The 15,099-nt window shown below is 41.3% G+C and overlaps 1 protein-coding gene across 1 annotated transcript; it reads right to left on the bottom strand.

Moving 5' to 3' along the window:
- Positions 1-1,303: 1,303 nt before the first annotated feature.
- On the bottom strand, positions 1,304-14,932 carry btaf1 (BTAF1 RNA polymerase II, B-TFIID transcription factor-associated). Its single transcript, XM_077613502.1, has 38 exons — positions 14,512-14,932; positions 13,596-13,719; positions 13,291-13,405; positions 12,461-12,595; positions 11,799-11,998; positions 11,552-11,685; positions 11,134-11,260; positions 10,784-10,852; positions 10,608-10,697; positions 10,447-10,542; positions 10,115-10,291; positions 9,882-10,022; positions 9,629-9,753; positions 9,291-9,411; positions 9,079-9,183; positions 8,820-8,969; positions 8,413-8,555; positions 8,117-8,291; positions 7,818-8,021; positions 7,322-7,742; positions 7,024-7,208; positions 6,788-6,941; positions 5,929-6,038; positions 5,547-5,748; positions 5,278-5,426; positions 5,045-5,197; positions 4,697-4,818; positions 4,441-4,608; positions 4,284-4,361; positions 4,075-4,204; positions 3,843-3,984; positions 3,656-3,786; positions 3,449-3,571; positions 3,093-3,245; positions 2,801-3,012; positions 2,571-2,730; positions 2,328-2,498; positions 1,304-2,123 (listed from the first exon to the last, which is right to left on the bottom strand). The coding sequence occupies exons 1-38, from the start codon at positions 14,523-14,525 to the stop codon at positions 1,974-1,976; spliced, it is 5,559 nt and encodes a 1,852-aa protein (XP_077469628.1). The 5' UTR covers positions 14,526-14,932; the 3' UTR covers positions 1,304-1,973.
- Between the last annotated feature and the right edge of the window lie 167 nt (positions 14,933-15,099).

Here is a 15,099-nt window from a genome sequence, read left to right as displayed (position 1 = left end):
TATACTATGTCGTTTTTTAGGAAAAAAAGCCTTACTATACTATGTCGTTTTTTAAAGGAAAAAAGCCATACTATACTATGTCGTTTTTTAGGGGGGAAAGCCTTCCTCTACTATGTCGTTTTTCAAGAAAAAAAGCCATGCTATACTATGTCGTTTTTTAGGGGGGGGGGGGGGGGGGAAGCCATACTATACTATGTCGTTTTTTAAGAAAAAAAGCCTTACTATACTATGTCGTTTTTTAAGAAAAAAAGCCATACTATACTATGTCGTTTTTTAAAGGAAAAAAGCCATACTATACTATGTCGTTTTTTAGGGGGAAAAGCCATACTATACTATGTCGTTTTTTAGGGAAAAAGCCTTCCTCTACTATGTCGTTTTTCAAGAAAAAAAGCCATGCTATACTATGTCGTTTTTTTAGGGGAAAAAAGCCATACTATACTATGTCGTTTTTTTAGGAAAAAAAGCCTTACTATACTATGTCGTTTTTTAAGAAAAAAAGCCTTACTATACATGGTCTTTTTTAAACAAAAAAGCCTTACTATACATGGTCATTTTTTAAGAAAAAAGCCTTACTATACATGGTCTTTTTTGTAAATAAAAAGCCTTACTATACTATGTCGTTTTTAAAGACAAAAAAGCCTTACTATACTGTGTCGTTTTTAAAGAAAATAAGCCTTACTATACTATGTCGTCTTTAAAGAAAAAACCCTATACTATGTTGTTTTTTTTAAAAAAAGCCTTACTATACTGTCGGTTTTTACGAAAAAAAGCCTTACAATACTATGTCATTTTTTTAAAGAAAAAAGCCTTACAATACTATGTCATTTTTTAAGAAAAAAAGCCTTACTATACAGACGCTCCCCTACTTACGAACATTCAACTTACGATACGTTACTATGTCGTCTTTTAAGAAAAACGCTTTACTGTACATGGTCGTTTTTTTTAAATAAAAAAGCCTTACTATACATGGTCATTTTTTAATAAAAACCCTTAATATACATGGTCATTTTTAAAGAAAAAAGCCTGACTATATATACATAGTATTTATTTTTTAAACTAATAAAAGCTTTACTTTACATAGACCACTTTCTTTTAAAGAAAAAGCCTTACGATGTCCAGCCATTCAAGTCATTTTGCATGCCAGCTTTACGTTTGTACCAAATCTCGGGGTATTCTTTGCTCAGTTATGAAGCACGTCTAATAAGATGAATAAATATTTGACATTATCGTCGACAAGGAAAAAGAGTGTCGCCAAGCTTTCGTCAAAACATATACTACTTCACAAAATGCTCATGCGCCATGGTTAAAGGGTTTGTAGAATTTATTACAATTCCACTTTCATAAACAAAAATCCACTATTACAGAAATATCTACAAGTCCATTCTCTCACTTTTTTTCTTTTTTAAATACTTCTGTCAAAAACCATTTTCAGCTTGGCCCCTGATGACGGTTTAGTCAATGTGACACTGCATCAAGAGAACAGCATTTCTTCAGGCCGTACACTCATTTGGAAGTTCCGGACACGTCAGTCTTTTCTGCATCAGAGTTGCGAGTAACTGCAAATAATAGCCTCATGTGGTGAATGAGAAGAAGTGCTTGGCCTGACGTCACTGTTTTTCAGATTGCCAGAAATGAACTTGAGAGCAGAGTGTTCTGTTGTGCTTCTACAACTGAGGATGAAGGCGAAATAAGGTTGTGGCCCTGCATTTTTAAGGCAGTGGGCCATAAAAAGTAGTAGCTACTTCAGATTTTACACTGCTGAAACTAACGGATTAAACTATACAAATTGGCAGTTAAGTGCAGGATTCACTGAAAACTTGGGGGAGTAAAATTATACAGATATTTCACAAAAGGGCTTAGCAAATCAAGCAGGTAGCACTAAATACGGAGGAACTTGAATGCACAAAGTTCTTGCAGGTTTTGTATGATCCTGACCAGGTCCTGCTTGGTCAGATATGTGAGGTTGTGTGCCGCTAATGCAGGGAGTGCATGAAACTGTCCAGGTTGTATTCGCTATCGTACTGCTGCTGGTCCCAGAGCTCTCCCAGACCGTCCAGTACTGATTTCATGGAGGCCTTCCCTGAGGTTGACGTAGACTCTCCGGCCCTTTCACCTTGGCCACTCTACAAGTACAAAAAAATGCACACATCCATTAAAAATATGACTCTGATTTAGCAGCACAGTTACAGTTTGAACCTGAACTGATAAAACTATTTCAACAGTTTTCTTTTCGGTAAAAATTAAACGCAGATAATTAGTCTCCTGGAACAAATTGAGATTTGTAGCCAATCGATTTTGAGCCCTATGGAGAAGGCTTGTGTTCTCACTTTGTCAAGAGTGAAAAGGTTGAGGAGCTGGTCTGTTCCCATGCTCTGCAGGCTTGCATTCTCCTGGCTGATGATGGTGTTGGCAATATTCATTTTGAACTTCTGCAGACCCATTATCTTCTCCTCCAGGGTTCCCCTGGTGATCAGCCTGTACACGTTCACCACCCGTTTCTGATGGACACAAAAGAGAAGCAGTTCAAAACGGGGAACACGGCACCCTTACCTACCAGTTCGTCTGAATACCTGGCCTATCCTATGTGCCCGGTCCATGGCCTGCAGATCCCTCATGGGGTTCCAGTCATGCTCCACAAACACCACCGTGTCAGCACCGGTCAAATTCAGACCAAGACCGCCAACGTGCGTGGTCAGCAACAGCACATCAATGGATGGGTCATTATTAAACCTGGAGCAACAAACGGCTTTTTAGAGGCGTCCAAATCGCACTCAAGTGTGGAGCGACGCCGAAGACGCACCGGGAGACGATGGCGTGGCGCAGGCCAGCCTGCACGCTCCCGTCCAATCTCAAATAGGTGACGGCAGGCATTTTGGGTTTCAGGAGGTCGTGTTCGACGATATCCAACATACTCTTCAGCTGACAGAAAATTAGCACCCGGTGCTGAGCCACCACTGCCTCCGTGCTGCCTTCGGAACCCCCGCCGCCGCCAACTCCGCAGTCGAGGAGCAACTGACCCGAAAAAACAAGCCAGCACTTTAGTTTGCACAGTAAACGGCCTATTGAAAAACGCAAAGCTAAAAGTCGAGCACCTGTTTTAGTGCAGAGAGTTTTGGAGCGTGCTGAATGTCCCGCAGGTTGGAGTTTTGGCCCGCTAGCTGCTCGATGATGCGTTTGTACTCTGGATGCTGTGAGGTCAAAACCAAGCTCGGGTGGTTGCAGAGCTTGCGCAGGTACTGCAGTGCCTAGAAAATTATAAGACTTTTTATTCTCACTCTGTTCATCCTTCTGCTGTAAAATTAAAACACATTCGCCACCAGAAGACGTCCAATAGATTTGAAGTGGGAGTGCTCGCCGCAGGTGAAGAGTCACTACTTTGCTCTCAGCCTTTCCACTTCAACTGGATTGGACCTCTACCACGGTAAATGGCACGGTTATGTTGACTCACCTGGAAGACATGGCCTGTGGCCTTCAGCTTGGGTTTCTCCTGCTGCTCTGGAGAGGTAACTGAGATGCTGTCATCGATGTTTGCCTTAGCGCGAGACTTGGCAAAGTCTTCGTAAAGTTGAACCTGAAAGTTTAGAGGAAACATTGATGAAATACCAACACATGGGACACAAACACTTTTAGGTAAGGCCAAAGAAGTGCATGTTACCTGCAGAGGACTCAAATTGCAGTAGTAGTCCTGAATTATTTTTGGAGGAAGATCTTGGAGAACGTCCTCTTTCATCCTTCTCAAAAGGAAGGGTAAGACTTGCCGATGAAGTGCCTCCATTGCCAGGACACCTGGAAAAAAGAGAGCTTAATTGACAGTTCTCTGTTTGTGTGTGCAGTTTCCATACCAGCTTCTTGTTCACGTGAAGAACTTTTGGCGTCACGACTGGCCAGGATCGGTTTTCCGTAACGTGCAGCAAACTGGCGCTCCGTCCCCAAGAAGCCCGGCATGAGGAAGTCAAAGAGGGACCACAGCTCCAGAACGTTATTCTGGGGATGAGATGAGGATTGAAAGTCATGAAACACTAGGTAAGGTGATTAAAAGGTAGAAGTTAACAATCACGAAGAGGAGAAACTCACCTGAATCGGCGTTCCTGATAAGATGACACGGAAGTTGGCGGCCAATTGTTTAATAGCTTTGGAAAGTTTGGTTTTGCCATTTTTGATGATGTGACCTTCATCAAGAATACAATAATTGAATTTGATGTGTCTGTAAAAGTAGAAATCATAACGCTTGTTAACAAAATATTCTTTGAAATAAAGTCTGATTAATTCATAGAGGTACTGACTTGAAAAAGTCAATGTCGTTTCGTACGACATCGTAAGACGCAACAACAAGATTGTGTTTTTTCACTTGGTGTTGTAACCTGAAAGCAAAATGAAAAATTTGGCTTTCACTCTGAATGAACGCTCCCCAGACAAACATATGCCCTTCAAAGACCTTACCGCATTCTCTCTGTAGGCGGCCCGGTATAGTGCAGAGGGTTGAGGTACTCTCTGGCGCAGAACTTGCCAACCTCATCCACCCAGTGACCAGTAAGTGTTGGGGGGCACACCACTAATGACGGTAGCGGGTTGCAGTCTGCTGCCTTTGTCTTGGTGTATTCTTGAGTCCTGAAAAGGCATCAACAATTTAGAAGGTTGGCTGCTGCTCACTTCTAACAAAATCAAAATCCAGGAAACATCTGGGCTTTAACATTACCTGAGGTAGTGATCTCCTGCTAGTATGCAGATAGATTGCAGAGTCTTGCCGAGGCCCATGTCATCACACAATATACCGTGCAGCTTGTACTTGTTTAGGAATGAAAGCCAATTCACACCATCCTGAGAGATAAAACTAGTGGTCACTTCAGAAAATGACACTATAGGTTACCAATAATACAAAACATCTATACCACGGTACGAGAACCTTTCTGAACAGACAGAGCCAGAAACTATTCACATTTTGAATGTTATTTCTTGAGAGCCATAATCAAAACTTTTGTCTCAAAAAGAAAATGCTGGTCAAAATGGTCTCTAATATAACTAACAAATTTAAAAAGGACCTTACCTGCTGGTATTTCCTTAGTTCTGCCTTAATGGGCACGGGGATAACGTAATTCTCTAACTTTCTTCCATCTAGCAGTTGTTCCAAAAAGCATCGCTCTCTGGCCTTCTGGCGGATGAGTTCAGTGGACATGGCAGGGGGGTCAGGTATTCCCGCCTGGCAAACAAGTGGGGAGATCAGTCAAGGTGGGGGTGCTCAACAAATCTCAATGTTGAATCTGAATTGTGTGGCCATACTTCCAGCGGTAATAGGCGGATGAGTGTAGCAAAGCACTGCGTGGCCATGAAACGAATGCTGTCACTGGGATCGCTCATACGTCCCAACACCGGTACTACCAGCAGTACGATGTAGGGCACGATATCAACGTCCAACTGTTCCATAACGCCTGTAAGTCATCCTGTCAAGGACAATTGCACCTCAAAGTAAAACTGAACGCCTTGTTCACAATGCACATTCTTTAAAAAAAGACCAGCAAGATATTCACATGAGAAAGCATGAAGGATACAAGCCAAAGCTTCAATGGACCCCTCCTGTTTAGTGCAATCATGAATAGCTGCTAACCACGGTAGGACGCACTCAAGAAAAGCATCCATGGTCTCCAGCATGGATATTTTACTAAGCACACCTACACACCGTGCTGCCATGTGACGCACTGCTGTGTAAGGATGCTGCAGGCATGTAAACAGATGAGGAAGGTGTTCCAGCAGCTGAAAATACAGGAAAACAAACATGCTTTTTCTTTTCGCACAATACCAGTGAGCAATCTCCTCTGCAATGAAATACTGTGCCAAGGAAAATGAATTGGGATTAATCAGGTTTACTGGAGCGGATTTTGTGATGAGGTCACTGCTAACACAATAGAACCGCAATAAAGGTAAAAATCATACCAGAGGTTTGAGCTTATCGGACATGGCTCCAGTCATGACTTCGAGTACTTGCAGTGAGTTTACCAGTTCCTGAGCTGCAACATCACCTCTCTCCATCTGAATCTCCCTATCTGGAATACAGGAAGCACACAACCAGGGTCATGACATTTAATGAATTTTCCTATATTATGGTTCTTAAATTGTGGTACGAGTACCACCAGTTGGACACAAGCTCCCTCTAGCGTTATTGAAAAGAGATGATTAATAATTAATTCAATACTGTGCCTTATTCACCCACAGTTCAGTTGTATTCAACTTTAATTTAAAAATAATCCATCACATTTAATATTGAGAAATTGTTTTTCAGAAATAACTTTGTGTAATCCAAAAGTGCATTGCACCTTATCTACATTACCACTTAATTAATTTATTCTATATGATTGTCTTCAAGAACAAATTAAAGGTATTATCAAATTTGTAGTATCATTTTGTAATGTGAAACAGTTGTGGTTATATTATAATAAAAAACTCAAAGGTCACAAATATCAATGCTTTGAAGTTAGCTGCTCGGAGTGTTTTTCTAGCAACCCCCTAAAGTGCAAGGATATATACTCAAATTGGAGCTTGTAAAAATAACTGAAAAAAACTTTTTTTTTTCCCCTGAACATCTCGGCCTACTTCAATAATGCATTTTCTCTCCCAGTCAAAATGGCTAGGATGTCTAGCAGTCAAAGGCAAGCAAGGAGTTAATATTAGTGCTGATGGTGGTGCTCTCAGAGAGGTATTTTTAAGGTAATAGCTGGGTTAAAATGTTTGAGAATCACCATCCTGAGACATACAAAACGAGTCTCAAGATAAAGAGTGTTCTTAAGCAACATACCAATATCATTATTTTTATCAACAACAGCCCTCAAAGGTCCCACTGTGTTCTCCCAAAGGTAAGGCAGAGACTTTGTGAGGTCAGCACCAAAGTGCCTTGCAATTGTGGTAAGGGAAAACTCCGCCCCTCTCCTTTGAATAAGACATGGCTTCCTCTAAAAGACAAAAAGTGAAAAATTCAAGTACAGGCACACTTTATTTTGTACCTTAACATGGCATTACCAAATCCCTCCATACCTCATCATTCTCCAAACCAATAGTGCTGCCAGGTGGAAGGTCAGAGGGGGGAGTTTTTGAAGATTTAGGAACAGGGCCCCTTTTACTTGTGATTGCAAACGCTGCCCTTTGATGACGATACAGAGTCATGATACCTCGAGTTTTGGTGACCATGTGATGTGGGCAGTCTTTGTCCAAACTGCTGCCTGATGACCATAAGAAAACAAGAAAATGTATGTATCAAATAAAACAGACTGTAGAACTCAAGAGGTATTGAGGCAAATAATTCATTCTTAATTTAACTTTCTACTCCAGCTACCTTTAGAATTTTCCTGTGGGGTGGGCACAGGACAAGCAGACGAGGGCGTAACAGAAGAGTCCGCGCAGACTGAGGCACAGAGGTTTTTGATAATTTTGGGATTGGGACAAGGCGAGCGACCACCACACTGCTGTAGCAGCTTGGCAATAAAAGAAGCAGCATAGCTCTGAATAAGTGTATTTTCTTCACGCTTGATGGACTCCATCAGAGGTCGGACCAGTGGGTTGAGTTTGTCAGGGAGTACTAGGAGGTTGATCACGGCACAGGCAGTGAACATGTGGACCCGGAGATGCAATTGCTGCCATTCATTACTGGTTTCCATTACTGTGGCCTGTGCCTGCTGCCGTTTACTGTCCAATGCTTGCCACGGTTTTGTCTTCAGATTCAAACCTGATGTTGACTCTGTGAAGATGGTAGTCAACTAGTGGAAGTGCAAGAGAAGGAGTTATATCATTATAAAAAGGTATACATGAAGTCAGTGCGGATTTGGTCATACCAGCTCGTTGGCTTGATCAATGGTGAAAACGCTACAATTGAGGCGGTCTTGAATATCGATGTGAGCCTCGGAGAACAAGGCGATGAGCTGCTTGCACTCGTTTTGCATCCGTGTGAAAGGGATGGCAATCTCATCGTAATACAAGTGCTCTGAAAGAATAGCGAGAAGACGAGGCTGCACCGTGCTCGACACCATCTGGCAATCCTAGTCGGGCGAGTCAAAAGGTCAATGAATATTTGATTTGAAATGTACCGAGTCCTCACACATAAATGTACTAAAAAACAAGAAATATGTTTCACCTTTTGAAGAGCAGCCCACTCACAGAGCACAAGAGCAACAGCAATTCGCTGCAGTGCAGACTTTGAATTGAGGTGAAAGAGCAGCAACTGGCCTAGCGACTCAGCTGGACGGATCTCCTGAGTTGCGGCATTGAGATGAGGGTCACAGATACACCTACACAGAGCTCCGAGCAATCTATAGAAAAGAGAGCAGAGAATGGTTCTAGAAATAAATGTTTAAAAAAATGATATTCATGACACAGCCCCATTGCTCAAAAAGTGCCAAAGTTTTATACAGTTAAAATATGGCAACTTACTTGGCAGCCATAAGTCGAGCGCGAATCACCACATAGTCCCTTGACACAGGGTCATCAGTCACTGTCTCTGCCCCTGCTATATACTTCTGGACTGTTTCCTTTACCTGGTTGGTCGCTTGGCGTGCTTTTGGACCAGCTTTATCCTGGTAAAAGAACAGACTTCATTAAATGCCATGTGAAATAATTGGTGCATTTCAATTGCTGATCAGACATACATACAAGCTTGCAGCACATTTAGAGTTCTTTAAATGTTGATTGCGTTTGATAAAAATGTCAGCATAATCAGGACTGTTAACAAAAATGTTCCTGACTTCCTATCCTGCCCCCCTTTATAAACACTTTTTAATAACTAGAGTCCATCTAATTAAACAACTTATATGTTATAAGAGTCAAACAGAAAGAAGAACCTTGCAGCGGGTTTTCACTTCCAGCAACATGTTGAGATCTATGGGAATGTGCGAGGCTTGCATCATGAGACAAAGCCAGGCACCCATCCACGGACAGCTGGCTGCTACCACATACTGTTGAGGGGCCTGTGAGATAAGCTCTGTCCATACCTGTATACAAGGACAATGAACAGGCTTGATGTTAAATAAATAAAAGCCAATAGCAGAAAAACCCTATCCTGCAATGTGTTGTATTCAGTCCTCATTTGCAGTGACATACCTTTTGTAGGAGTTCCAGAATTTCCTCATTGCTTTCGAGTATGCAAGACTGGAAAATGTGGCGAAGCATATCTTGCATGATAGGATTGATCCACAATGCACAATTCTGATGAAAAATTAATTGGGGGGAAAAAAACCCACATCAGCTAGTAAAAGTATTATAAAACATTCATAGACCACATCATACAACACAACATGCTTATACAAGTTTACCTGGTCAGATTTAGATAGCAGTGTGTAAAGTGTTTCCAGTGCTGCTTTTCTCACTGAAGATATTGTATGTCTCAAGAAGGGCCAAACCCGGGGGACCAGCACTGTTAATGACTGCTGCGTACTAGAAGCCAAAAATGATGTAATAAACACATTAAGAAACACACCTCAGACACTAAATGAGTTTAGAGCTAACATTTTTTTTAATTTAAATTGGTTTCATGCACAAGATGGTCAACATTAGTACATCACCTGGTTAAAGTTTGCGACTTCACGCAGTGCTCATCAATTAACATTATCTATCATTCCGCTACGACATTGAGAACCTTACTTAGACCAACCTGCACTGCCGAACCTGCGGGTAGGTGAGCAGGGATGATAACAATGTCATGATGCTGTTGGTGGACGCAGTGAGATCATCCAGATCCAAAAGAGCATCCCACAGCGTATTTATGATGAATGGTACCTGAATGGTACAGAATGCCATATTAATATTAAACCTTGAGGAGAAGGGGAATGTGGAAAAACCAAACCTAAAAGTTTATTTGAACCTTCTCTGGACAACACATTTGAGTACTGCTCCTGGAAACTGACCTTACTGGGGAGTAGCTGTACTAAGCCTTCTACCACTGGGATGAGTGCTGCAGCTGCTACAGCCCTGACATCATCATCGAGGTCCTGAAGACCCTCAGTAATGGCAGGGAGCAGGCGTGGGAGTAAAATGGAGATGAGGTCCTAAGATGCAGGGGTCGGGGGGGAATTACAGAGATTTCGCAAAAGCCCCCACAATCAGGGGAATAGTGAATACTAAATTGAACAGCTGCTACCTGTCGGACAGCAAGGGCATATTTGATTCCAAGCAGGCCCCCGTGCCGGACCTCCCACTGGTCTTCTTTGAGCAGCTTCAGTAGGACATCAACTGTCATAGACACACCCGTCTCACTCATGTAGCGAAGGGCCACACCAAGCGTCTGAGCACACGTCTCCCGGACAGGTGCCACTACCTGGTAAGTGATGAATAGAGATCGATAGAGAACTTAACAAATCTGTCAAACGTGAGTGCTTTAAAGTTAGTGTGTGTGACTGTACGAATACTGTTTCTTATGATCTCTAATCATGTGGACGATAAACCAGAGTGGTATCCGAGATAAAAACCAACCTCATCAGACACAAAGTCTCCAAAACGATCCAGAGCAAAGACACACAGCAAACGGATGACGAGGTCTTGTATCCACTCCTCATGCTGCCGCATCATCTTATCAATGTAAGAGGTCCCAGAGTTACTGGTAAAACATTTCTTCATTCACTTTAATCATGTACCTGCTCCGCAGTGCTTCCCACAAGTTTTCCACCTCCAGCACCATGGGACTTGAGGATTTCTCTAAGACCAGTGCCTGCACCATGACGGATCTATAAACAGTTAAATTGGTTAAAATGATCGATCGCCATCATTGCGGTCAATGAGTTAACACTGCACCAAAACGTTTTGCTTGTACCTCCCAAGAAGGATTAAAGAGGTCATTGCAGAGCTCTTCACTGAAGCTTTCTAAGGGCCACTCTTGTGTCTAAAGATCAAAAGACATACATGATTCATTCATTTGATTTGGAAAATAGCCACATTTTGATACATTTATGGATATCATGGGTGTCTAAACCGGTCATCGGAGGCCATAGGTTTTCATTCCAACCGATGAAGATACATATTCATCAATCTAGTGCCTTAAAAATGTAATTGATTGCAGTGAGGTTCTGCTTATTGTGTGCCACATCAGTTGGAGCAAAAACCTGCACCCACTTTGTAGAATAGTTTGGAATCAGATGTGTATTAGTTAGGGTTAGGGTTTACCTCCTCTGAAAGACCAGCGTTATCCGTAACTTTGTTGATTAAGACTTTTTGCTCCGATCCTGGTTGGTCAACCATGTTGGTGGTTTTCCTTCGTTTCTCTTCAGGCTCACCTTCAAAACTGTCATTACTAAATGGCAAATGAGTAAATGGTAAAACAGTGAACTAAATTATTTTAAATAAATACATTTTAAAAATCAAAAATATATTCCTAGCCATATTTTAGGAAGCAAGCTTAAAACCTCAAAAGCGAAAATTCATCAAACAGCCTTAAATCTGTTTTTATGTACAGTGGAGTGGCTTCAACAACTACACTATCATACTGGATATAAATTTAATAAATATTACATGTACTCCATATGGAAACAAATACCATTCAAAAGACTGCAATATGCAGAATAACCATGTTTTTTTCCCTTACCTTTTTTCATTTGTGTCCAAGTCCCTGGATTTTTGTTTTGCAACTAGCTTTGCAAGCCTTTTTGCTTTATTCTTTTGGCGATTGCTCATGCCTGGCCGGAATTCGGAGTCGATCAATTCAGCAGCTTGAATAGGCTGCGAAGATATATATTTGTCAATGCATTATTCAATAATATTAAAAAAAGTGGAAAAAGCCTACTCATGCTGTTCTGTTTAAGAAAAGTTTTAAAGATGAAAGAAAGACCTACAACATGGTTACGGGAGGTGGATCCTCCACTTAACTTGCTTCCGTGAGGTCGGGACCCACTCAATGAATACGTACAGTCGAGGTCATCATCGTTAAATAACTCCTCTGTATCCATGCCAATTGCAGCACCTATGTCAAGTCCAAGTTTCTTCTGAAGAAGCTTTCTTTGACAGGCCAGACGTTCCTTGGGGTCCATTTCACCTGAAAATATAGAAAAGTTAAAGGCCACAGCAGTCTGGTGAATTTTTTTTAGAAAACTATATTTCAAATTACTATGTTTAAAGAAAAAAATAGAGACGGCACGAATGTTATTGAAAGGTGAAAGCCGTGTAAACCACCGAAAACTCCAATGTTTCTAAAATGTAGGATATGTTAGTGACATGCTATTATGAAAAGTGGAACAATTGTCACGTCAAAAAGAGTGGGATTGAGAATTAATTTTCAGTCAGTATAATAGTAGAAACTCATTACTTTCATAGGTTTCCTAAGAGTGAGTAATACATCAGAAATGCAGTTTTAATTACAATGGTGAGAAGAAAAATGTGTGCACATACTTTATAAATGGGTCCGATTTATGAGCGTTTAGAATGGAACACTTTGGTCGTGTTTGAGTCCCAACAATTCTAAATGTAATCATTATTATGGAATCATGCTTTGACCTACACATTTTGTCGTCCTGTAATTCAAACTCCACTCCTGCTGATCCCAAAAGAGACGCTCCATGTTTGAGTAGGCGGGAAATGTCAAAATGGTAAAAACTCAGCCTGTCACTAGTCTGATCTTCAGTTGATAAGGATTCTGTAACAAAAGAAATACATTACTTTCATTACAATGAACTGGTAAAGTACTAACAAGCAACAGTATAGTGTATTTTGATGTGTTATCTTTAAAAAAAGTTAACTGTGGAAAAAGAAAAAAATCTTTAGGAGCCTTGATTTACTTATGAAAAAATAATCACCAATTTGCAGGAATTTCTACACCTAAATGTTGAATAGAGCCAATATTAAGCAAATCGTTTTTTGTAAAATATCCTAGGTAGATAAATTTAGAGATTGGGTATAAAAAAAAAATCAGATTATTTTAGCCTTGATTGTCCAATTATCTCATCATCTCATTTACTGAACCGCTTTATCCTCATTAGGGTTGCGGGGAGTGCTGGAGCCAATCTCCGGGCCAGAGGCGGAGGACACCCTGAATCCATGGCCAGCCGATCGCAGGGCACAAGGAGACGGACAATCATGCATTCTCACACCCATATCTAGGGGAAATTTGGAGTGTCCAATCAGCCTACACTGCATGTTTTTGGAATATGGGAGGAAACCCACGCAGGCCCAGGAAGAACATGCAAACTCCACACAGGTGGACCGACCTGGACTTGAATCCAGGACCCCAGAGCTGTGAGGCAGACACGCTAACCATTCGCTCCCCCGGGCCGCCTTTGTCTAATTAAACCAAACAAATATACAATTTGCACAGCAAGCCCGGGCACTCACCTTCTTTAGGGATTGGGGCAGGCTTCCACTCTGGAATATTTTTTACAATAGCCTCTACAGCTTGACCTGCTGCAATGCGCGTGTCCCAATTTGGACTCCTTAGGTAGGTCAAGACCTTTGAATAGATAGAATCAATTTATTGCCTTATCCATTCAAATGCCAGATGAGCAGAGCAATTAGAACAGACAATACAAAACACAGCTAAAATATCTTAATTTAGAAAAGACATCTCATGGCACCGTGTTTAAAAAAAACCTTTGTGGTAATTTTTTTTAAAGCTCTTTGTAGTAAATAATCAAACATACCTTTGATAAAAGATTATTTAGTTCATGAGGGTGTAGTTTCACAACTTCTCCTAGTTGCTGGGCTGCCGCTTTCCTGGTTACTGGAGTTGTTCCAGTGTCAAGTAGGATGAACAAACGATCAAGTCTAGAAATAAGCATATAGAGTCGGTAAAGACAATGCACGACAATGTGTGTACGCAAGAGTGGCCGCTAAAAAATATAAGCACAATTACATGAAAAGCTTCGCATTGATCTGTATGCTTATGTAAAATAAATCAGGAAGAGAATTTGGAGTCAATCATTATATTGTAATTTTGTGTAGCCATTTACGAGTATTTGTAACCAAGAGTGGCTTTTACTGCTTTACATAAGCAGTCTATAAATACGTTGGAGTGGATTAGAGGTGTACAGGTTTCCCCCTATGTAAAACTTCAAAACAGAGCTCACTATGCAAATGATGATCAGTGTCACACCAAGAGGACTTGGAACAACGGAACACCTCAAACATCCTACAATGCATAGCAATGTAAATATCAGATTGCTGATAAATGTATCAGTAGATGATGTAAATCAACACCGACACTATACCGATCATCACATTTTATGTCATCCCTGCATCTTTTGAGCATCTTGCATCAAACAAGCAAGGTTGCTCTACACTGCAGAAGAGACCATTAAAATGTAATATCCGACCAGCAATCCCAGTCAGTTTTAGTCATTAGTCGGATTTTAAACGTGTCGGTACGCGTGCTCAAGTTTTCTGCCAACATTACACTGTTTGTAAACCGACTATTTGGGGATCTTAGTTGTCGCTACGCCGTTCTTGGCGCAACTAAACGTCACACTCTGTTGTTAAGAAGGAACGCTAGCTAATTGTTAAGTAAAGTCCATCACATAAAAAAAAACTATGTGTAAGCGTAATGTAGGCCGGCGTTACCTTGTTACAGCCATGTTCAGCGGTCCTTTCGTTCTTCCCGTCCCACATTCAAGCAGAAGCTAGTAACTCAACACGATCGGTGTGGAAGGGTTCCAATGTGGCAAATAATAGCAGGCGAAATCATGAGCTAGTTAGCTACTAGCGTTAGCGAGTCGAGGCCCGATCGTGTGGATGTGCTACTGACCGCCCCAAGTGTGTCGAACCGAGACGAAGACTTCAAAATTCATGGCATCAAAGTTGTCGCTGTTGCCTTCTAGGTTTCTTGTGCCATGAAAAATTACCAAGTACCACACACATATCAATCTGTAGCTTACGTCAACCCGCAGAACTCTTCGCCGATGAATATTTCAACCTAATTAAGTATAAAGAGTTATTTTGTGTCGCTGTGAGGGCGATCCTGTGGACTGTTTTTATATGAGGGGCCATCTTGCATTTATTCCTTCCTCTGTGTTAGACGCTCGGTGATTGGCTACACACATCACAGGGAGCCAATCACGTACACGTCTAAAGAGGAAACGAGTAGAGAAAAAAACGTGTAGGACGTTTGTTTTTTTTACGCGTATATGTTATATTGGCGTGGTCGTAGGC

Source organism: Stigmatopora argus, chromosome 11, assembly GCF_051989625.1.
Source record: "Stigmatopora argus isolate UIUO_Sarg chromosome 11, RoL_Sarg_1.0, whole genome shotgun sequence".
Lineage (NCBI taxonomy): Eukaryota > Metazoa > Chordata > Actinopteri > Syngnathiformes > Syngnathidae > Stigmatopora > Stigmatopora argus.
Note: the sequence above shows the minus strand (reverse complement) of the source record. Positions and strands in the feature narration are given on the sequence as shown.

Excerpts from the sequence above, each read along its gene's own strand:
- btaf1 (XM_077613502.1), bottom strand. Across the intron at positions 9,412-9,628 it reads CCGCAGGTTCGGCAGTGCAG|TACGCAGCAGTCATTAACAG; the intron begins GTTGGTCTAAGT and ends TTTGGCTTCTAG. Across the intron at positions 2,731-2,800 it reads CGCCACGCCATCGTCTCCCG|GTTTAATAATGACCCATCCA; the intron begins GTGCGTCTTCGG and ends TTGTTGCTCCAG.